Genomic DNA, 25383 nt, shown 5'->3' on the forward strand with positions numbered 1-25383 from the left:
CACATCAACGTCCACGTAACCTCCCCACAGTAATCAGACAGCGTTGTCTCTTAGCAACACAGCTGTCCCTTTAACCCCGAGAGTCCACTGAAATTGCAAAACAATCGCCCTTATTGACACTTGCACAAGCATCAGATGATGTAACATATAGCCTATTATTTAGCTTTCAGCAGCAAAAATGAACTTACAATCATTACTTTCAGACTTGAAAATCCTGAGGGGAAAATGGCTGCTATCGTTTAGTTTAGTTTGAGTTTGATTTATTATTGTCATGTGTACTGAGGTACAGTGAAAAGCTTTTGTTTGCGTGCTATCCAGTCAAAGAAAAGACTACACATGAATACGATCAAGCTGTCCACAGTGCATGGATAAAGGATAAAGGAAACAATATTTAGTGCAAAGATATAACATTGTAGTCTGATAAAGTCCAATTAAGTCATAGTCATACTGTGTGGAAACAGGCCTTTGGGCTGATCCTGCCCACACTGACCAACGCCCCGTCTACACTGCAATCGGTCCATCATCCCTCTAAACCTAACCTATCCATGTACTAGTCAAAATGCTTCTTAAACATTGCGATACTACCTGCCTCAACTACCTCCACCGGCAGCTCACTCCATGCACCAAAACTGTGCATCAAAAAGTTACCCCTCAGGTTCCTGTTAAATCTTTCCCCCTGCACTTTAAACCCATATCCTCTGGTTCTCGATTCCCCTACTCTGGGCCAGTGTGCCTGATCTATTCCTCTCATGATCTTGTATTCCTTTATAAGATCACCCTTTATTCTCCAGCGCTACAAGGAATAAAGTCTTTATTAAGACAGTTCAAAGTCTTCAACTCTGATCCGGAACCCCTTTTCCCCATCAACACAATTGTTTTAATAATGTGATTTTCTACAATGTGTGAGGTTTCTCTGCTGATGTGTTATAGCGAAACTCCCCTTCCCACACTGACCTGTCTGTCCTGGGCCTCCTCCACTGTCAGAGTGAGTCCACACGCAACTTGGAGGAACAGCACCTTACAATTCGCTTGGGCAGCTTACACCCCAGCGGTATGAACATTGATTTATCTCATTTCAAGTAACCCCTGCATTCCCTTCCCTCCTTCCCCCACCCTAGTAGTTCCACTGTTGGCATCCTTGTATCCCTTTGTTATCCCAGCCAACAATGGAGCAGTATGGGCTCCATCCTTCCTTGGTCATCTGTTGCCGTCCCTGATTTTTTCTGGCCTTTTCTTACCTCGACTCCCCCTCCTCTCTACTTTAAGTCTGAAGAAGGGTCCCGACCCATAATGTCAACCATCCCTTTCCCCCACAGATGCTGCCTGACCCGCTGAGTTACTCCAGTACTTTGTGTCTATCTGTATTTGGTTCAGCAAGTAACTGACTTGGAATGGGGAGGGTTGCAGGGGTGGGGGTGGTTTGAGGTGAGGTACTGGTGGTGAGCGAGTATTGCTGAGAGGAGGTGGAGGATGGGGGGGGGGGACGTGTAAGGAGGCGATGGGAGGGGTGGGAGTGGAGCTAGGGGTGGCCTGGGTAGATGGGACACAGCCACAGACCACCCCCAATCGCCTCTGCCCACAATCTCCCTCCAGCCTGGCCCCTGGACTCACATCCGGCTCGACGGTTTGCCATCATTGGGGGTGTAGGCATGTCTGACTATTTCCGGAATGTTCCACACAGCGACTCTGCAGGCTGGGTTGGTTCTGCAGAGAAAGAGTTTGTGATGAGTTGCAGATGGAAATATATTGGGCAGTTATATATACAGCCACCGCACATATACACACTGACCCACCGCACATATACACACTGACCCACCGCACATGTACACTGACCTACCACACAAATACACACTGACCCAGACACACATATACACACGGATCCACCACACATATACACACTGACCCAGACACACATATACACACGGACCCACCACACATATACACACTGACCCAGCGCACATATACACATTGACCCAGCGCACATATACACACTGACCTACCACACATATACACACTGACCCACCACACATGTACACACAGACCCACCACACATATACACACTGACTCACCACACAAATACACAGGGACGCAGACACACATATACACACTGACTCAGACACATACACACGTCTGCAGGGACACACACAGACCCACACATACAGATTCACACACACCAATATACACAGATACACACATAGACACACCAACACACAAAGATACACACAGACCTTGAGATAGACCACAGAGATAGCTGAATGGATAGCAAATTGGTTTCATGGAAGGGTGATTGTGGAAGGTTGCATCTCAGACTGGAGGCCTATGACTAGTGGTGTGCCTCAGGGTTCGGTGCTGGGCCCGTTACTGTTTGTCATCTACATCAAGATTTGGATGAGAACATACAGGGCAAGATTAGCAAGTTTGCTGATGATACAAAAGTTAGTGGTTTTGCAGATAGTGAAGATGGTTGTGAACGATTGCAGCAGGATCTGGATCGATTGGCCAGGTGGACTGAGGAATGGTTAATGGAATTTAATACAGAAAAGTATGAGGTGTTATTTTGGCATGTTGAACAAGGGCACGTCCTACACAGTAAATGGCAGTCCTCTGGGTAGTAGAAACATAGAAACATAGAAAATAGGTGCAGGAGTAGGCCATTCGGCCCTTCGAGCCTGCATCGCCATTCAATATGATCATGGCTGATCATCCAACTCAGTATCCCATCCCTGCCTTCTCTCCATACCCCCTGATCCCTTTAGCCACAAGGGCCACATCTAACTCCCTCTTAAATATAGCCAATGAACTGGCCTCAACTACCTTCTGTGGCAGAGAATTCCACAGATGTGTTGTAGATATTGTTGTAGAGCAGAGGGATCTAGGAGTACAGGTGCATGGTTCCTTGAAGGTCGAGTCACAGGTGGATAAGGTGGTCAAAAAGGCTTTTGGCACTTTGGCCTTCATTAGTCAGAGTATTGAGTATAGAAGTTGGGAGGTCATGTTGCAGTTGTATAAGACGTTGGTTAGACTGCATTTAGAGTATTGTGTTCAGTTCTGGGCATCATATTATAGGAAAGATATTGTCAAGCTTGAAAGGATTCAGAGAAGATTTACGAGGATGTTGCCAGGACCAGAGGGTGTGAGCTAAAGGGAGAGGTTGAGTAGGCTGGTCTCTATTCCATGGAGCGCAGGAGGATGAGGGGAGATCTTATGGAGGTATACAAAATCATGAGAGGAATAGATCGGGTAGATGCACAGAGTCTTTTGCCCAGAGTAGGGGAGTCGAGGACCAGAGGAGATAGGTTCAAGTTGAAGGGCAAAAGATTTGATAGGAATCCGAGGGTTAACTTTTTCATGCAAAGGGTGGTGGGTGTATGGAACAAGCTGCCAGAGGAGGTAGTTGAGGCTGGGACTATCCCAACATTTAAGAAACAGTTGGACAGGTACATGGATAGAACAAGTTTGGAGGGATATGGACCAAGCTCAGACAGGTAGGATTAGTGTAGCTGGGACATTGTTGGCCGGTGTGGGCAAATTGGGCCGAAGGGCCTGTTTCCACACTATATCACTATATCAAGATACACACATAGGCACACAGACCCACACATACATACACACCAAACATGGACATGTACACGCCTCACACAAATAAGACACATGGACAAAAACCTACCACACACATTGACGCACACACAAACACACACTGGTGCACACGCACGCACATATATATTCAGGGCAAGGATCAGGCAGATGAAAGTGAAGGTGAGACCAGGGCCAAGATCACTGTCACCCAGCCCATGCACTGTCACTCACTTGATGGTGTAGATCCAGATCTCCACAGGCTCCACCAGATAGAAGACCAGGTTCCTGTTCCTGTTGTAGGTGTACTGCATCAGGGTCCTTATCGGCAGTGGGAGCACCACAGACAGGTTCACCCCTTGACTCTGGGACATGATGTGTAGACTAGAGTAGGGATCAGAAACACAGCAGCATCTCAAACCCGGCCCTCTGGATCTTGAAAACAAGCTATTGCTCTGGGTAAATATGGGTACATATTGGTATTTATGGAGCTATATTCTTGTATATTGGGTATATATGGGAATACGATGATATATTGGTGTATATATTGGCGTACCTATGGCAAAATATCTGGATATATTTATATATATAAACCATAATGTGGAGTGTTGTGGAACTGGAAACAGACACAAAAAGCTGGAGTAATTCAGCGTGTCAGGCAGCATCTCTGGAGAAAAGGAATAGGTGACATTTCAGGACGAGACTCTTCTTCAGACTGCAATTGGTAACATGGCTGGGGTGGAGGACGGCGGCAAGGACGGAGAGGGGCGGGTAGTGTAAGATGAAGTTCATTAAAATTATAGAATTACATGTGTATAATGCTGGGTTACAAGCAACCCCAGCGAAATATGAGGCGACAGAATTTGTGTGTAGCCTCACTCTGACAGTGGAGGATGCCCAGGACAGAGAAGTCAGTGTGGGAATGAGAAGGGGAGTTGAAGTGGTTGGTAACCGGGAGATGGTGTCGGCAGTCGCCTGGGCAGAGCATCCGGCCCCAACCCCGGCAAGAAAGCTCCCTCTCATACTTGTTCTCTTCCTGTAAGACGGTGACTCGAGTGGTCTTCCCTTTGGCGGAGGCTAAGCCGATGTGGGTGACGGGGCTGCTGGTGTGGTTCCAGAAGTGGGTGAAGTGGTTGATGGCATAGGTGTGGCAGTGCCGGTGGGAGCAGCAGTACAGCCAGGAGCTCTCCGTCAGTCCCATCCACTCAATGCCCTCCACCATCACCGACAGGCTGGGGAAGAGACATAGAGTCAGCATGGCTGAGGACAAACCGCACACACACACCGATCACACACACCACCCGACACACTGCGCACACACACACACGACCTGCCACACTGCGCACACACACACACACGACCCGACACACTGCACACACACACACACGCGACCCGACACACTGCACACACACACACGACACACTGCACACACACGACCTGACACACACGACCCGACACACCGCACACACACCACCCGACACACTGCGCACACACACACACGACCTGCCACACTGCGCACACACACACACACGACCCGACACACTGCACACACACACACACAACACACTGCACACACACGACCCGACACACACACACGACCCGACACACCGCACACACACCACCCGACACACTGCGCACACACACACAACCTGCCACACTGCGCACACACACACACATGACCCGACACACTGCACACACACACACACACGACCCGACACACTGCACACACACACACGACACACTGCACACACACGACCCGACACACACACACGACCCGACACACCGCACACACACCACCCGACACACTGCACACACACACACACACACGACCCGACACACTGCACACACACACACGACACACTGCACACACACGACCCGACACACTGCGCACACACACACACACGACCTGCCACACTGCGCACACACACACACACAACCCGACACACTGCACACACACACACGACCCGACACACACACGACCCGACACACTGCGCACACACACACACACACACTGCACACACACGACCCGACACACACACACGACCCGACACACCGCACACACACAACCTGACACACTGCGCACACACACACCGCACACACACCGAGCACACACACCACCCAACACACTGCGCACACACACACACGACCTGCCACACCGCGCACACACACACACGACCCGACACACTGCACACACACACACACGACCCGACACACCGCACACACACAACCTGACACACTGCGCACACACACACACGACCCGACACACACACAACCCGACACACTGCGCACACACACACACGAACCGACACACACACGACCCGACACACTGCGCACACACACACACGACCCGACACACTACACACTCATAACACCAGCAGGATGGGGCAGAGGCAGAATCAGCACTGCCAATGGACTGCACACACTGTGCACACCCACCCCCACACTCCGTGCACACTCACAACACACTGCACACCCCGTGGCAGGTTTATAGGTTACTTTGGCTTCTGTACATTTCCCCGTGTGGAGCTGAGGATAGATTCGGGGTAGTTTACGGATTACGGGGAGAATGAGAAATGGAATTGATGTTGTTTTAGCGTTGAAACAGACCCTTTGGCCACACCGACCATCGACCTCCCGTTCACACTAGTTCTGTGTTATCCCACTTTCACATCCAATCTGTGCACACTAGGGGGCAATTTACAGAAGGACAATTAACCTACAAACCCGCATGTCTTTGGGATGTGGGAGGAAACCAGAGAATCTGGAGGAAATCTACGTGGTCACAGGGAGAACGTGCAAACTCCACACAGAGACAGAACCTGAGGTCAGGATCAAACACGGGTCTCTGACCGTGCCGTGACCGAGCAGGTTTCTACCCACCAGGATACCTGCGCCTCCAGTTCCTTGTGGCTCCTCTCTGACGAGTCTACCCGCTGCACCTCCGTGCGGCCCTGCCACGTGGATGGTGTTTGACGGTGAGCCTGGGAGGGTTTACCTGAAGAGTTCGTTCAACGTGTCCAGGGACCAGAACCTGATGGAGCCGTCCTTGGAGCTGGAGATAAAGACCGCCCTGGTATCAGGGTGAAGCAGCAGGTTCGTGACGACCTTGGTGTGACCTGTGAACTTGTGAAGAAGGCTCCCTTTCCTCGACCACTTGTTAACTGAAGAAGGGGAATATGGAGCCATTATACAATTCCTCGGCCCACCCTGTCCATACTGACCAAGATGCCCCGTCTAATCTAGTCCCATTTGCCTGCATTTGACCCATATCCCTCTAAACCTTTCCTATCCATGTACTTGTCCAAATGTCCAAATAGGTGATGTTTCGGATTGAGATCCTTCTTCAGACTAAGAAGCAGGGGAGAGGGAATCTAGAGGGTGTGTAAAGGTACAGGACAAATCATACCTCTAGTTCACCTCATGCCAGACTCTCAGTCTGAAAAAGGATCTCAACCTGAAATGGCACCTATTCCTTTCCTCCAAAGATGCTGTCTGACCCGCTGAGTTACTCCAGCATTGTGTGTCTAGCTACGGTGTAAGTGAGCATCTGCAGTTCCTACCTTCAACTACAAGACAAGTCAGGAATGCTGTCCTATTAGACCTTGTGCTCGGTCCGCCAACGCCTTCCAGATCTCCCGGTTACTAACCATTTAAACTCCCCTTTCCATTCCCGGCCTGACCTTTCTGTCCTGGGCCTCCTCCAGTGCTAGAGTGAGGCCAAACGCAAACTGTAGGAACAGCACCTCATATTTCGCTTTGGGCAGCTTCCTACCCAAAGGTACGAACACTGAATTGTCCAATTTCAAGTAATTATTGTACTATTATTGTTTATTTATTTGTCTGTTCATTTTACAGAGTCCTATGTTTACATATCTGTTGCGGCTGCAAGTAAGATTTTTATTGTTCCGTTTTGGGACATATGACAATAAAACACTCTTGACGACTCTACCCTTCCACCCCTCTCGCTCTCTTTCTTGCTCCTCGACGCCCCACCTGATGCACACACATCTCTCCCACCATCTTCCTCACTCTCCCCTCCCAGTGACCCTTCTGCTTTCCCCCTCCTCCGTACACTCATCTCCCATACCTGAGTCCCCCAATTTCCTTCCCCCCCCCCCCTCTCTCCCTGGTCCACCCACCCACATGCCTCCCCCAGGGCATGCACTTGGCTGTCCGCGGGTGAGCTTACTGTGGCAGTCTCCGGAGCAGGTGAGCACCACCTTGTGGTGGGGCGAGTAGAGGCAGGCCGAGGGAGATGACCTGTGGGGCTGGGGGATCTTCAGCAGCAGCTTCCCCTCCGTGTCGTAGCAGAACAGGGCCTGGAGCGAGCAGCAGAAGACATGCTGGCTGCCCACGTCCAGGGACACCTTCTTCACCCACGTCCCGCCCATGTCAGGGTAGTCCGCCCTGCAGCACGGAGAGAGGGAGAGAGAGAAAGAGGGAGAGAGATGGGGAGAGAGAGGGAGAGATGGAGAGGGAGCAAGAGAGGAAACGCAAAAGAGAGAGTGTTCACGAGAGAGAGAGAGAGAGAGAGAGAGAGAGAGAGAGAGAGAGGCAAGAGAGAGAGGGCGAGAGAAAGAGTGCGCGGGAGGGGGAGAGGCGGAGGGAGCACGAAAAATAGAGCGTGAAACAGATAGAGCGTGAAGCAGATAGAGCGCGAGACGGGGAGAGAACGAGAGAGGTCGCACGAGAGGGACACACACACACACACAACGCCTAAACTGACACACACATGCACACAAGACATACACACACAATTGTATGTCTACATACACAGCAATGTGCAAAATGCACACACACATGCAAAAGTACACAAACGTACAGAATATATTTTAACCTTTGTGCAGTGAAGAATTTTATTTTTGGTACATAATGACTTAAAAACTCGTGGCCCTCTTGACACATGCACACACAAAAAATGTCCACACACAAATATACATCCATTAAATACACCAATGTATGCACATATAGACACACAGAGGCACACTAACACACACACACCCCGATATAGGACCCCATTCTAAATGTGAATAATGCCCTCAGAAGCTTCACAGCAGCGATTGTCAGACAGGAGAATCTCAAACTGAGCCCGCGACCCCTTTGCCAGGGATCGACCTCGGAGATCCAAACGTGGGTGGTTGCGGACTTAACATCATGGAGCTCGCGGCCTCTGGTCAGAGACCGACTTCAGAACCAAGCCGCTGGAGTATCGACTGCCCCGACGGTGGATGGGTTGACTGCCCCGACCGCGGGAGGATAAAGAGGAAGAAGTTGGACGTTTTGCCTTCCATCATATGTGAAGGATGTGGGGAATCCGCTGTGGTGAATGTTTACGTTAACTTTTATGTAGTTGTGTGTCTTGTTGGGGTTTTTATTTCGCTTGGCTGTATGGTAATTCACATATCACTGTACCTTATGGCACATATGACATTAAAGGACCTTTGAAAGTCATCGGGTAAGCTCAGAGAGTCTTTTGCCCAGAGTAGGGGAATCGAGAAACAGAGGACATAGGTTTGAACTGAGGGTGGAAAGATTTAATAGGAATCTGAGGGGTAACTTTTTCACTCAAAGGGTGGTGGGTTTATGGAATGACCTGCCGGAGGAGGTAGTTAGGTGGTAATATCACAACGTTTTGTGAAATATTTAGACAGGTACATGGATAGGACACGTTTTAGAAGCATATGGGCCAAACACAGGCAGGTGGGACTAGTGTAGATGGGACATGTTGACTGGTGTGGGAAAGCTGGGTCAAAGGGCCTGTTTCCAAGCTGTGACATCTACTCCCTCATCACCATACCTCAAGAAAAGTTCGTAGTTGGACATGGCCACGATCTTGTTTGTGCTCTTTGGGTTGACTTTGTACTTCCAGAACTGAAAAGAAAGAGATGTTCATTTAATGGGGGCATTCTCAGCCTTCAAAGGTCAACACAATGTACTCTCACCCTCCCCTACCATCACTCTGTCTCTCCACCCCCACCCCCCCCCCCCTTTCCTCACCCCTCCCATCCCCACCTCCCAGTAGCCCCCTTTGGCCTTCCCTTCCTAACCGGGCTAGTCCAATTTGCCTACATTTGGCCAATGTGCTTCTAAACCACATACCCCTCTAATGCGCTGCCAGGGATAGTGGTGAAGCCAGATACGATGTAGTGATGTTGACGATGCTTTTGGATAGGGACAGATATGCAGGGAATGGAGGGGTATCACTTGAAATTGGAGAATTCAATATTCAAACCGCTGGGTTGTAAACTACCCAAGCAGAATATGAGGCCAGTCTGTGGCCCCACTCTGACGATGGAGGAGGCCAGGTCAGAAAGGCTGGTGTGGGAATGGGAAGTTGATGAGAGAAATGTGTACGCACTGGAGGAGAACCAGGGGAAGGTGGGGGTGGGGGGGTTTCACTTGAAACTGGATTTTTATACCATTGGGTTGTGAGGTAAATATGAGGTTATCCACTTTGGTGGCAAAAACAGGAAAGTAGACTATAATCTAAATGGTGGCCGATTAGGAAAGGGGGAGATGCAACGAGACCTGGGTGTCATGGTACACCAGTCATTAAAAGTAGGCATGCAGGTGCAGCAGGCAGTGAAAAAAGTGAATGGTATGTTAACATTCATAGCAAAAGGATTTGAGTATAGGAGCAGGGAGGTTCTACTGCAGTTGTACAGGGTATTGGTGAGACCACACCTGGAGTATTGTGCACAGTTTTGGTCTCCAAATCTGAGGAAAGACATTCTTGCCTTAGAGGGAGTGCAGAGAAGGTTCACCAGACTGATTCCTGGGATGTCAGGATTTTCATATGAAGAAAGGCTGGATAGACTCGGTTTGTACTCGCTAAAATTTAGAAGATTGAGGGGGGATCTTATAGAAACTTACAAAATTCTTAGGGGGTTGAACAGGCTAGATGCAGGAAGATTGTTCCCGATGTTGGGGAAGTCCAGGACAAGGGGTCACAGTTTAAGGATAAAGGGGAAATCCTTTAGGACCGAGATGAGAAAAACATTGTTCACACAGAGAGTGGTGAGTCTCTGGAACTCTCTGCCACAGAAGGTAGTTGAGGCCAGTTCATTGGCTATATTTAAGAGGGAGTTAGATGTGGTCCTTGTGGCTAAAGGGATCAGGGGGTATGGAGAGAAGGCAGGTACAGGATACTGAGTTGGATGATCAGCCATGATCATATTGAATGGCGGTGCAGGCTCGAAGGGCCGAATGGCCTACTCCTGCACCTGTTTTCTATATTTCCATGTTTCTATGTACCCAAGTGGAATATGTGGTGCTGTTCCTCCAAGATCGAAGATATTTACCTTGACTCCACCGATGCCGCCAGTAATAAGCTCATCGGTCTTCGGGTTAAATACGATAGACTTCACCACTTTCATGTCAGAGTTGAGAACTGCAAAGGTCTCATAGAAATCCTTGTTGTAGACCTGCAGAGAGAGTTCAGCCAGAAATCATCGCTGGAGCCTCTTCCTCGAGGGATTCCACTTCTACCTCCTGCTTTGGGGTAAGTCTGCGATCGGGTAATGCCTAAAGAGTTCAAGTGACACCTACTCCCACATCCAAACACCACACACCTGGGTAAACACCCTTAGAACATGGAACAGCATAGCACAGGAACAGGCCCTTCGGCCCACAATGTCCGTGCTGAACATGATGCCAAGTTAAACTAATCTTGTTTGCCTGCACGTGATCCATATCCCTCCATTCCCTCCATATCCACATGCCTATCTAAAAAAGCCTTAAAAGCCACCAACATATCTGCCTCCACCACCACCCCGGGCAGCATGTTCCAGCCACCCACCACCCTCTGTGCAATGGATAGGTGGCATTTTGGGTGGGGACACTGAAGAAACGTCACCTCCATGTTCTCCAGAGATGTTGCCTGACCGGCTGAGTTACTCCAGCACTTTGCGCCTTTTTTCTCTGGTCTCGGCACCATGTTAGGCACGGCCATTTGTGGCCGAAGGGCTTGCTCCTGTGCTATACTGATCTATGTTCTGTGTTCCTCACATCCAAGGGAAGGTTTCTCATCCATGTCCAAAGTACCATGCCCGCAGATCTCCACCTGCCCTGCTCCCGGGAATGAAAACAAGTGCTGTCCGAACCTGCACCATCCCATTTGTCATTCACCCCTGTTGGTTCCCCCTCTGGGAATATCCGAGTTTCTGGAAGTTCTTGGTCCCCTCTTGCAAGGGGCGGCACGGTGGCGCAGCGGTAGAGCTGCTGCCTTACAGAGCCAGAGACCTGGGTTTAATCCTGACTACGGGTGCTGTCTGTATGGAGTTTGCATGTTCTCCCTCTGATAGTGTGGGTTTTCTCCAGGTGCCCCGGTTTCCTCCCACACATCAAAGACGCACAGGTTTGTAGGTTAATTAGATTTGGTAAATAAATTGTTCCTAGTGTGTAGGATAGTGCTGGTCAGCATGGACTCGGTGGGCCGAAGGGCTTGTTTCCACGCTGTATCTCTAAAGTCAAGTAAATGTTTATGCGGCCTCGCCCCCTCCCTATCTCTGGAAACCTCCTACACCCTTTCAACCCCGAGTCTCTGCACTCCTCCATTCCCGGTCCCACCCCACCATCACCGGTTTGGCAATCCCTGGCTCTGGAATTCCATTGTACCTTCAGGGAGCAATCCTTTCCCAGGACAAAATAGACATTGAACTTGCTGCAGTGGATAATTTGTTTCAGAACGCTGTACATTTGCTTGGGAAACTCCAGTTCCCTTTTGCCTGGGGATAAGAAAGACTAAGATTAATCACACGAAAATCTCCCTTTGCATAAGTTACGCTCGTTCCTGTCAACACACACACTCTAACCCACACCAACCACAGGCCCCATCACACACTCTCCAAATGAAAGTATTCCAATATATCTCACCTCAGGATGACTGAGTGCTTAAAGCAGTTCTGGTCGCCCAGCTGTGGGAAAGGTGTCATTAAGTTGGGAAAGGGGGTTGAAGAGATTCACCAGGATATTATCTGCATTTCCGCTACTATTACTTATTTATTTGTTTGTTTCTTTTTTATATATATTGAACTTTTTTTTGTAGTTTAGTATGGGTTTTACAGAGTACAATGTTTACATATCTGTAGTGCTGCTGCAAGTAAGAATTTCATTGTTCCATTTCGGGACATAAAACACTATCTTGAGGTACAGGGAGTGGTTGGATAGGCTGAGACTATTTGCAGCTTCAGAGGCCGAGAGGTGACCTTATTGAGGTGTACAAGATCATGAAGGGCACAGATAAAGTGAACGCTCAAAGTCTTTTCCCCCTGGGGTAGAGGATTCTACCCCTAGAGGGCACAGGATTAAGGTGAGAACCGAGAGATTGAAGAGGGACATCAGGGGCAACTTTTTAACTCAGAGCTGTCAGAGGAAGCTATAGAAGGGGATACAATACAGCTTTTAAAAGACATTTGAACAGATATACGAACTGGAAGGGTTTAAAGGGATATAAGCCAAATGCAGACAAATGAGAGAAAGCCGGTATGCCTCCTAGGCCAGCATAGACAAGGTGGGCCTGGTTTTCATGGTGTATAGTTCTTTGACTATTTAGAGGCAGCAATTAATGTCCACACAGTAAGCTCACAAAAGGCTCGTCGGTCAGTGGGACCGGTAAACTCGACCGAACACCTATCGTACGGCATAACCGGGAGGGAGGGAGCTGGAGACGTCTAGGAGTGGGCCAGCAGGCGGGTGAACCGGGGAAATGCCTCCAGCACCTTCAAGGTCGGCTGCAGGATGCTCCCAGGGTACACAAAGATGGCCAGGTGAGGAGAGGAGAGGGAGGTCAGTTCGTGGGAACTGCTCGAGTGCATCGAGCTCATTCAATTTTAGGTTTCCTTCTTCAGAAGCTTAAAGAACTCGGCATATTATACAGTGCACTCTGAAAGTATTCAGGCCCCTTCACTTTTTCCACATTTTGTTACGTTACAGCCTTATTCTAAAATGGATTAAATTCTTTTTTTTTTAAATCATCAATCTACACACGATACCCCATAATAAAAAAGCAAGAACAGGTGTTTAGAAATGTTTGCAAAGTAATTAAAAAATAAATAATTGAAATATCACATTGACCTAAGTATTCAGTCCCTTTACTCAGGACTTTGTTGAGGCACCTTTGGCAGTGATTACAGCCTCAAGTCTTCTTGGGTATGATGCTACAAGCTTGGCACACCTGTATTTGGGTAATTTCTTCCATTCTTCTCTGCAGATCCTCTCAAGCTCTGTCAGGTTGGATATTTTTGCTTTCTTATTATAGGGTATTGTGTGTGGATTGATGATTTTAAAAAAATGAATTTAATCCATTTTAGAATAAGGCTGTAACGTAACAAAATGTGGGAAAAGTGAAGGGGTCTGAATACTTTCTGAATGCACTGTATACATGTGTACGGTAGAGAGCAAGCTGACTGGTTGCATCATGGCCTGGTTTGGTTACTCGAATGCCCAGGAATGAAATAAACTAGAGAGTGGTGGACATTGCTCGGTCCTTCACAGGTACTGACCTCCCCACCATCGAAGGGATCTACAGGATCTACAGATCCACAGCACCCTGGCCACACTCTCATCTCAGTGGTGGAGTCAATGGTGGGGAGTCTGGTATGTGTGATGGACTGGGCTGGATCCACAGCTCTCTGTGATTTCCTGCGGTCTTGGGCAGAGCTGTTCCCAAACCAAACTGTGATGCATCCCAATAGTATGCTTTCTTCTATGTACCTGTCCATGTTCTCCAGAGATGCCCCTGACCCCTTCGCTGGAATTTAGGCGATTGAGAGGGGATCTTATAGAAACTTACAACATTCTTAAGGGGTTGGACAGGCTAGATGCAGGAAGATTGTTCCCGATGTTGGGGAAGTCCAGGACAAGGGGTCACAGTTTAAGGATAGAGGGGAAATCCTTTAGGACCGAGATGAGAAAAACATTTTTCACACAGAGAGTGGTGAATCTCTGGAACTCTCTGCCACAGAAGGTAGTTGAGGCCAGTTCATTGGCTATATTTAAGAGGGAGTTAGATGTGGCCCTTGTGGCTAAAGGGATCAGGGGGTATGGAGAGAAGGCAGGTACGGGATACTGAGTTGGATGATCAGCCATGATCATATTGAATGGCGGTGCAGGCTCGAAGGGCCGAATGGCCTACTCCTGCACCTATTTTCTATGTTTCTATGTTTCTAATCACTACAGCATCCTATGCCCTATTTTGTCTGAACTCACCTCCACCAACTGCGTTCAGGCGCCAGCTCACACAGCCCATGCTGTCCAGCACAATCAGCCGACGTGCCCGGGCATTGTAGGTAACTGCAAGGGGAAGAATATAACAATAGTGCACTCCCCGAGTCAGACACAGAGTGAAGCCCCCTCTACACCATCCCATCTACGTACTCACAGGGTCAGACCGAGAGTGAAGCTCCCTCAGATCCCTCTACTCTGAATCACACCATCTCCTTGGCCTCTGTCCTGGACTGAATCTTTTATTCCAGAATCTCAAATGAACCTCACCTTCCATAGCCTCCATCCGGTTTTTGGGAAAGGCAAATTTTGTCATCAAAATTGGGTGAAAATTCAAGACATAGGAACTGCTCAGAACTCCTAAAACCGATGATGGGCCGGTAAGATCACCCTCGCTGAACGCCTTTGGCTGAATTTCCACATCCTCATCTTCAGTCAACGACCTGTGTGAAGAGAAAAGAAAGGACAAGAGAGGAATAAACCATATAACCATATAACAATTACAGCACGGAAACAGGCCATCTCTGCCCTTCTAGTCCGTGCCGAACACTTATTCTCCCCTAGTCCCATCTACCTGCACTCAGACCATAACCCTCCATTCCTTTCCCGTCCATATACCTATCCAATTTATTTTTAAATGATAAAATCGAACCTGCCTCCACCACTTCCACTGGAAGCTCATTCCACACAGCTACCCCTCTCTGAGTAAGGAAGTTCCCCCTCATGTTACCCCTAAACTTCTGTCCCTTAATTCCCAAGTCATGTCCTCTTGTTTGAATCTTCCCTACTCTGAATGGGAAAAGCTTATCCACGTCAACTCTGTCTATCCCTCTCATCATTTTAAAGACCTCTATCAAGTCCCCCCTTAGCCTTCTGCGCTCCAAAGAATAAAGACCTAACTTGTTCAACCTTTCTCTGTAACTTAGTTGCTGAAACCCAGGCAACATTCTAGTAAATCTCCTCTGTACTCGCTCTATTTTGTTGACATCCTTCCTATAATTAGGCGATCAAAATTGTACACCATACTCCAGAATTGGCCTCACCAATGCCTTGTACAATTTTAACATTACATCCCGACTTCTATACTCAATGCTCTGATTTATAAAGGCCAGCACACCAAAAGCTTTCTTTACCACCCTATCTACATGAGATTCCACCTTCAGGGAACTGTGCACAGTTATTCCCAGATCCCTCTGTTCAACTGCATTCCTCAACTCACTACCATTTACCATGTACGTCCTATTTTGATTTGTCCTGCCAAGATGTAGCACCTCACACTTATCAGCATTAAACTCCATCTGCCATTTTTCAGCCCACGCTTCCAAATGGCCTAAATCTCTCTGTAGACTTTGAAAATCTACTTCATTTTCCACAACACCACCTATCTTCGTATCATCTGCATACTTACTAATCCAATTTACCACACCATCATCCAGATCATTGATGTACATGACAAACAACAGTGGACCCAACACAGATCCCTGTGGCACCCCACTAGTCACCGGCCTCCAACCTGACAAACAGCCATCCACCATTACTCTCTGGCATCTCCCATTCAGCCACTGTTGAATCCATCTTGCTACTCCTGCATTAATACCCAACAATTGAACCTTCTTAACCAACCTTCCATGAGGAACCTTGTCAAAGGCCTTACTAAAGTCCATATAGACAACATTACTGCTTTACCCTCATCAATTTCCCGAGTAACCTCTTCAAAAAATTCAAGATTAGTCAAACATGACCTTCCAGGCACAAATCCATGTTGACTGTTCCTAATCAGACCCTGTTTATCCAGATGCTTATATATATTATCTCTAAGTATCCTTTCCATTAATTTGCCCACCACTGACGTCAAACTTACAGATCTATAATTGCTAGGTTTACTCTTAGAACCCTTTTTAAACAATGGAACGACATGCGCAGTACGCCAATCCTCCGGCACTATTCCCATTTCTAATGACAATTGAAATATTTCTGTCATAGCCCCTGCTATTTCTACACTAACTTCCCTCAATGTCCTAGGGAATATCCTGTCAGGACCTGGAGACTTATCCACTTTTATATTTTTCAAAAGTGTCAGTACTTCCTCTTCCTCTGGAATAAAATAAATATTTTTATGGAGCGATATAGTCATACAGCACAGAAACAGGCCCTTTGGCCCAACTCGTACATGTTAACCAAGTTGCCCATCTGCACTAGTCTCACCTGCATGTGCTTCCCCATTTCCCTCTAAACTTTTCCTATCCCTTTATCCTGTAACTGTACACTGTGGATGGCTCCAATGTAATCATCTACCTTCTTTCCGCTGACTGGTTAGCTTGTGACGAAAGCCTTTCACTGTACCTCGGTACATGTGACAATAAACTAAACTAAACTCAACTAGCCTTGTACCTGCCCAAATGTCTGTTAACTGATGTTAATGGAGGTGAGGTTTATTATTGTCACCTGTACCAAGGTGCAGTGAAAAGCTTTGTTTTGCATGCTATACAATCAGATCAGATAATAGTGCATATAAATACAATCAAGCTAGAATCAACTGTGGTAGTCCAAAGGGGAAGATACAGAGTGCAGAATACAGTTCTCAATATTGTAGCGCATCAGTTCCATGTACCTGCCTCCCTCTGGGTAAAAATGATTCCCTTCAGTCTCCTGCACTCCAAGGAATAAAGTCCGCACTTTATGAGGAAAAACTCAACTTGATGGTGCAAGTGTCTGCTTGTCCGGGTGGTGGGTGTATGGGACGAGCTGCCAGAGGAGGTAGTTGAGGCAGGTACATTTTAAAGGCATTTGGACAAGTACATGGATAGGAAAGGTTTGGTGGAATATGGGCCAAACGTGGGCAGGTGAGACTAGCTTTGCTGGACCACCTTGGTCGGCGTGGGCAAGTTGGGTCAAACGTTCCGCGCTGTCAGACTCAATGACTCTGAGCATCAAACTATAACAGCCGCCTGACTGTTTTTTTTCCTAACAAGGATATTTTATTTCACTTGACTTCATAATCACAGTACACGCACTGGAAGGATCAATACTGTCAAATGGCAGTTTACAAACATCAATCGATCAATTATCATCCGTAACCACAATGCACTGGACCCCCCCCCCCACGGTGACCAGCATGCGGAGAAGGCCTCCAGAGTTCTCTTTCCAGGGACCCGCGGGCACGGACTTGGGCCAGGCAATCAACACACCATCTGACCTGTTGAGTTTCTCCCTTTAATCTTGATTTCACCGGGAAGTTCTATATTCCACCGTTTCCCCAATGGATCCGGAGATTCACAGTGGCTGACCGTTCCACCCACAACGACGCCCCCTCCTCTCCCACACCTACACCAGAGGCCCAGCACCCTTGGGTGCCCGGACTCAGCCACTCACCCAAATCTTTCCGCCGACATGTTCGAAGCAGTTGTGGCCGAGGGTTTACTCAAGCCCTGCACCGTGCTCTGCAGATGTTGCTCTTCAAGGCGACCGCTCACACCCTTTGCCAGATGTGTCCAGTTGTTCCTGAGGTCCTGCTTCAGTGATAGGTACAGGATAAGAGCATCAGATCCCACCAAACCCTGCCTCTTCCTTTCACTTCCAGGGTGGTTATAAGTTCACAAGTTATAAGAGCACAATTAGGCCATTCAGCCCATCAAGTCTATTCCGCCATTCAATCATGGCTGATTTATCTTTCCATCTCAACCTCATTCCCCTGCCTTCTCCCCATACCCCCTGACACCCTAATACTAATCACATAATCCTCTCCACCAAACATGACAAAAATTTAGCCATTGGGGAGTTATGGTTCTGAGCATGAAATACAAAGCAAGTTCCACTGTAATTTTATTGAGTCAATTATCCCGTTGAATATCAGATTGGTTCTTGGACCGCAGAGACTTGTACACAACCCCACCACCTCAACACCCAATAGTCATAGCACCATAGAGCTTCACGGCACAGAAACTGGCTCTACGTCCCACCTTGTCCATGCCGACCAAGCTGGCTTACTGGACTAGTCATGACCTTGGATGCTGTCTGTGCGTGGAGTTTGTATGTTCTCCCTGTGACCACGTGGGTTTCCTCTGGGTGTTCCGGTTTCCTCCAACATCCCAAAGACATGTTCGTGCGGGTTTGTAGGTTAATTGGCCCTTTGTGAATTGCCCCTAGTGTGAGGACAGTAGATGAGAAAGTGGGATAAAGTAGTACTGGTGGGAACGGGTGATCGATGGTCGGTGTTGACTCGGTGGGCCGAAGGGCTTGTTTCCATGCTGCATCTCAAAATTAAACTGAAACGAAACTATTTGCGTGCATTTCCCCCATTCTAAACCCTTCCTATCCATCTATCTGTCCAAATGCCTTTTATAAGTCATCCTTGTATCTGCTTCTAAGCTTCCTCTTGCAGCTCATTCCAGACATTGACTACCCTTTAAGTGAAAAAGTTGCCTCTGAGCTCCCTCTTAAATCTCTCCCCTCTCACCTTAATCCTGTGCCCTCTAGTTTTAGAATTCTCTAGGCCGGGGGAAAATGACTATGAGCGTTCACTTTATCCATGCCCCTCATGATCTTGTACACCTCAATAAGGTCACCCCTCAACCTCCCAGGCTCCAAAGAAAAAAAGTCCCAGCCTATCCAACCTCTCCCTGTAACTCAAGCCCAAGTAACAAAAGTAGACATAAGTAGATTGAACCCTGGGATGGCGGGACTGTCATATGAGGAAAGGTTGAAAAGACTAGGCTTGTATTCACTGGAGTTTTGAAGGATGAGAGGGATCTTATAGAAACATGTAAAATTATAAAAGGACTGAACAAGCTAGATGCAGGAGAAATGTTCCCAATGTTGGGCGAGTCCAGAACCAGGGCCACAGTCTTAGAATAATGGGGAGGCCATTTAAGACTGAGGTGAGAAACAACTTTTTCACCCAGAGAGTTGTGAATTTGTGGAATTCCCTGCCACAGAGGGCAGTGAAGGCCAAATCACTGGATGGATTTAAGAGAGTTAGATGCAGGAGAAATGTTCCCAATGTTGGGCGAGTCACCCGTTCACTGGTCTATCACTGCTCTAGGGGCTAGTGGAATCAAGGGATATGGGGAAAAGGCAGGCACGGGTTATTGATTGGGGACGATCGGCCATGATCGCAATGAATGGCGGTGCTGGCTTGAAGGGCTGAATGGCCTCCTCCTGCACCTATGTTCTATGTTTCTATGACACAAATGCTGGAGTAACTCAGCAGGTCAGGCAGCCTCTATGGAGAAAAAGGATAGGTGGCGTTTTGGGTCAAACTAAAGGATCCTGACACGAAACGTCACCCTTCCTTTTTCTCCAGAGATGTTGCCTGACCCACTGAGTTTTTCTTTTTCTTTTTTCTTTTAGAGACAGTGTAGAACAAGCCCTTCGGCCCACCATGCCTACCAATGATCACCCGTTCACTGGTCTATCATACACACGAGGAACAATTTACAGAAGCCAATTCACCTACAAACCTGCACGTCTTTGGAACGTGGGGGGAAACCGGAGCACCCAGAAAATACACACACGTTCACAGGAAGAACATACAAACTCCGTACAGACAGCACACGAGGTCAGGATCGAACTTGGGTCTCTGGTGCTGTAAGGCAGCAACTCTACCGCTGCCTCATTGTGTCACCACTTGCAAGAGGGGACCAGGACCTTCGGAAACTTGGACATTCCCAGAGGGGGAACCAACAGGGGCAATTGGTTAGGTTAGGTCAGCATGGTTACTCCAGTACATCGTGTCTATCTTTGGTATAAACCATATCTGCAGTCCCTTGTTTTCTACAGCCCAGATGATAACATTGTGATTTAAGGTGCACTTTGAGGTTATGGCTATTAAGAGTCAGGAGGCATATTGATGAAACGGTTCACAGTGGGGATGAGGATGCCGTGTTTAGGGTTTCATGATGCGAAATTGGGGCGTCATTCAGATTTTAGGGGGTCCCTATTTGGAAGTTCTTCTTGATCACCACACCATCACTAATGGTCTTTCCTTGAGATAAGATTTCTCTCGTCTTGGAATAAACCTTCCCCCTCGCCCTTCCAAGGCTACCTGGGCGTCTTCTCTCTGAGAGCAACGACCCCTTCATCCCAACAAACTCACTTTCGGGGTTCCGTTCCCAGTAACAAAATCAAAGCCCTTCCCTGGAATTGGACGGTCGCTCGGCGCCGCCTGCCTGCGAACAGTGGCGTTATAAACCCGGTTTGAACGAAAATACACCAGCGGCCTCAAAGGGATTGTCAGCCATTCTGCTCGTCAATTGTTGCCCTCCGATACATAATGCACTCACTGAGGCGGATACACCAGCAACTGCAGTTGCTGGAATCTTGAGCAAGACACAAAGTGGTGGAGGAACTCAGCGGGCCAGGCAACATCTAGGGAGGGAATGGTCAGAGGACATTTCGTGTCGGGACTTTTCTTCAGACTGAAACGTCACCTATCCATGTTCTCATGAGATGCTGCCTGGCCCGCTGACTTACTCCAGCACAGTTCCTTGTATTAACACTGGGACACCATGAACTACAGATGCTGAAATCTTGAGCATTCCATATCTGACCCGCTGAATTCCTCCAGTACTTTGTGTTTTGTTTTGCTGAGCGAAATGGAGTAACGGGATATTGGATCACGCACCAAAGGGCGAGATTAAACCGACGTTAAACAAGCTTCCAGTTGCAACTTTGCAATGTGCAAACGTGTCCCCACCCTTGGTAACCGCTACACGATGTAAACCAATTGCAAAATGTTGCAAATCTAAAATAAAAGCAAGGGGGCTGGAAACCAAAGATCATATAGATCTTTGCTGGAAATACTCGATCTGGAACGCAGCCTCTTACTCTCTCCCCTGTTGAGCGAATCTACCACTCCCTGCCCCGCCCTGGATACATACACACGCACACCTGTCAGATGGTTTCCCATTGCAGCATTAAAACCCCACACTCCTTTCATAACGTTAAATCTACTTTTATCACCTGACTAGCCAGCACGTTCTGGACCAAACGTTTAAAAACTCCTCAATTCCCTGCTTCTCCTCCTCCTGTACAGCACGGAAATTGGCTCTTCAGCCCACCTTGTCCATGCCTATCAAGTTGGCATAATAAGCCAATCCCATTTCAAGAGTCGAGTGTTTTATTTCATTTGTCCCGAAATGGAACAATGAAATTCTTGCGGCAGCGCAATAAATATTTTAATCTAAACACTTCCTACCCACAGACACAAAATGTAACCCAGCGGGACAGGCAGCATTTCTGGAGAGAAGGAACAGGTTACGTTTTGGGCCGAGATCCTTGTTCAGCCCTTTCATTCATTGTTCTTTATCTCTCTACATCAGGGGGTCGGCAACCTACGGCCCCCGGGCCGAATGCAGCTCGTAACCCGAAATCACACGGCCCGCAGACTTGTGTCAGCTCCGGTACCTCCCGGGCCCGAGGCCTGGTGGTGCAATGGCGGGGCCGCCGAGCAGCGCAGAGCTGTGGCCAAAGATCTTTGATGCCGACCCTGCTCTACATCATCGTCTACATCTCTCATTTACCTTTCCCCTGACGAGTCTGACCCAAAACGTCACCCATTCGTTCGCTCCAGAGATGCTGCCTGTCCCGCTGAGTTACTCCAGCTTTATGTATCTATCTTTGGTTTGAACCAGCATCTACAGTTCCTTCCTACACAGTTGAATCAATGATTGATAGAACAGCATGGAGCAGATTAATAGTCATACAGCAAGGAAACACCCCCTTTGCCCCAAACGTGCCCTTGCCCACCAAGATGTCTATTTGCGTAAGTCCCACTTGCCTGTGTTAGGCCCCCAACAGTCCACCTTCCTCTCCACATATCTGTCGAGATGTCTTGAAAGTCATAATTGTGTCCACTCATTTACAACATGCCTATGCCAGTATCCCTCTGGTACATGGAATGGCTGGGTTTTTTTTTCAGCCTAAGATGTCAATTGTTTCTCCCTTTACAGATTGGCATTAGTTTATTATCATGTGTAGTGGAGTAAACAGCGTTGTTATGTGTGCTATCCATGCAGATCATAACATACACAGGTATATCAGGCAGTTAAAGTGTAGAAGGTAGAAACAAGGAACTGCAGATGCTGGTTAACAAAAAAGATAATGCTGGAGTCAGAGTCATACAGCATGGAAACAGGCCCTTCGGCCCAACTTGCCCACACCGACCAACATGTCCGATCTACGCTAGTCCCACCTGCCTGCGTTTGGCTCATATCCCTCTTTTCTAGCTTCCATCACAGTGAGGAATGTGGGGAATCTGCTGTGGTGGATGTTTATGTTAACTTTTATGTATGTGTCTTGCTTTTTTTTTCCGTATGGCTGTATGGTAATTCGCAAATCACTGTACCTTAATTGTTACATGTGACAATAAAAGACCTTTGAAACCTGTAAATCTGTCCTATCCAAGTACCTGTCTAAATGTTTCTTAAATGTTGCGATACTAGCTGCCTCAAATACCTCCTCCAGCAGCTCATTCCATATACCCACTAGCCTTAGTGTAAAAACATAACCCCTCGGGTTTCTATTAAATCTATCCCCCCTCATTTTAAACTTATGTCCTCTGGTTCTCAATTTCCCTGCTCTGCGCAAGACACTGGATTTACCCAAATCTGTTCCTCTCATGATTTTATACCCACCTCTATAAGATCACCCCTCATCCTCCTGAGTGGCTGCGCTCGAAGGAATAAATTCCTAGCCTGCCCACTCTCCTATAGCTTGGGGCCCTCTGTGTTCAGCCAACATCCCCTAGCTTGAATAACCCAGCAGGTCAGGCAGCATCCCTGGAAAACATGGACAGGTGACGTTTCATGTTAAGACCTTTCTTCAGCCTGCAGGGAGGAAAGAAAGCTAGAGAAGTGGAGAGTGTAGAATATCATGTTACAGCTACAGCTAAAGTGCAGATAAATAGTAGAGGGTCACGGCAGGGCTGCCAACTCTCACACGTTGAGTGTGAGACTTGCGCACTGAGCGTGAGACTCACTCATTTCGCCTAATTCTCACGTTGATCACCGCATTAGATAAGCACCTGTGGACTTCAAAAAGTCAAATACTGTCTGACTTGCTGAGTGTTTGTAACACGTTTCATTTTGATATTTCCAGTATCTGCAGCTTTTGTATTTAATTGAACAGCTCATTTATTCTTTTAAAGCCCCTCAGTTTGTAAACAGGCCTTTTTACATGTGTGAACCAAGTGGGCGAGGGAAGCTTGCTGTTGGGCCCAGCCAAGCTGGCCATTCATGAGTCATGGCGCTGGGTAGCCGAAGGCTGACTGCCACCCCCCAACCTTCTCTCTGTCTTATGCCGAAAAAATCTGGTTCTATACTGTATATATGAGATCCAGAAGCAAGAGAATTTTCTGGGGCACAGTGGCACTGCAGGTTGTGCTGCTGCCTAACAGCACCTGAGACCGTGCTTGATTCTGACCAAGGGTGCTGTCTGTGTGGAGTTTGCACGTTCCCCCTTTGACCATTTGGATGTCCTCCGGTTTCCTTTCGCCTCCCAAAGACTTGTGAGTTTGTAGGTTAATTGCCCTTTGTAAATTGACCCTAATGTATAGGGAGTGGATGATAAAGTGGGATAACAGAAATAGTGTGAACATTTTATCGTTACCACGTAGTTTTTTCGCGAAGATGTAAAGACACACAAATATACACACGTACAAAATCAGACTTTTAATAAGTATATGATATGATTGCAAGATTAATCAACTGTAAAAGTAGACACAGAGACTGTTGGCACCTCGAGTAAATAAAGTGCTAGAGTAACTCTGCAGGTCAGGCAGCATCTGTGGAGGGAATGGACAGATGATGGTTTGGGTTGTGTTCTTTCTTCAGATGAGATCAGGCAGCTGAAAGCATGGATTCGGTAGAGGAGAGGTCCATTTGCAAGTGAGGGAGAGGCCTGGAGCTGTAGGAGCGACTGAGAATGTAGGGCTTAGAGGGAGAGTTGTTGCGAGGTGGTAGATGGAGTGTTGGTACCTTAGATCCTGGTTGGGCCAAAATTGCAAGTTTTGGAAACAGCTGGAAATCAAGATGTAGGCAAGATGCAGACAAAAGTAGAGGGGTTGTGTTTCATTTGCACATGGAGGCCATATCTTCAGAACAGAATAGTAGACATGTTTCTACATGTAGAAAGGTTTTAGTTCTAGTCTCTTTATTTGAGGTGTTAAATAACTCAAGACTGGAGGTAAAATCGTTTGGTCAAAGGGTTACAATTCACACTTCAAGGGCAGTACGTGCAAAGGCTGAATATTTAAGGCTGAGGTGGAGAGATATTTGCTATGCAAGGAAGTTGAAAGCTCACCAGAAGTGGATAAAATGCAGAGTTGATAATTCAATCAGATCAGCCACAACCATATTAAATTTTGGAGCATGCTTAAGGGTCCAAGTGCCATATTCCTGCTTGCAATTCAAATGTTTTTGTGAGTAGCATTGAACTGGTTACAAATTTTAAAGATTCTTAGCAAAGAGGATTTCCAAGTACAGCTGTGAAAGCCACCACTTTCAACGGAACTACAACACCAAAGGGAAATGCATTTACAATTGCAATGAAGTCTGGTTGCCTCCTCAGATGGGAAATCCTTACACACCA

The 25383-nt window shown here is 47.6% G+C and overlaps 1 protein-coding gene across 1 annotated transcript in view; it reads right to left on the minus strand.

Annotated features, from left to right (window-relative positions):
• Positions 1 to 9430, minus strand: part of LOC116983278 — a 34313-nt gene extending 24883 nt beyond the window's left edge. Inside the window, exons 1-6 of the mRNA XM_033036962.1 lie at positions 9371 to 9430; positions 7763 to 7980; positions 6569 to 6734; positions 4599 to 4805; positions 3808 to 3957; positions 1612 to 1704 (exon numbers count right to left, since the gene is read on the minus strand). Coding sequence (XP_032892853.1) covers positions 1612 to 1704; positions 3808 to 3957; positions 4599 to 4805; positions 6569 to 6734; positions 7763 to 7980; positions 9371 to 9396 — 860 coding nt within the window. The 5' untranslated portion in view covers positions 9397 to 9430. The remainder of the gene's footprint in view (positions 1 to 1611; positions 1705 to 3807; positions 3958 to 4598; positions 4806 to 6568; positions 6735 to 7762; positions 7981 to 9370) is intronic.
• Between the last annotated feature and the right edge of the window lie 15953 nt (positions 9431 to 25383).

Source organism: Amblyraja radiata, chromosome 18 (genome assembly GCF_010909765.2).
Source record: "Amblyraja radiata isolate CabotCenter1 chromosome 18, sAmbRad1.1.pri, whole genome shotgun sequence".
In the NCBI taxonomy this organism is placed as follows: Eukaryota; Metazoa; Chordata; class Chondrichthyes; order Rajiformes; family Rajidae; genus Amblyraja; species Amblyraja radiata.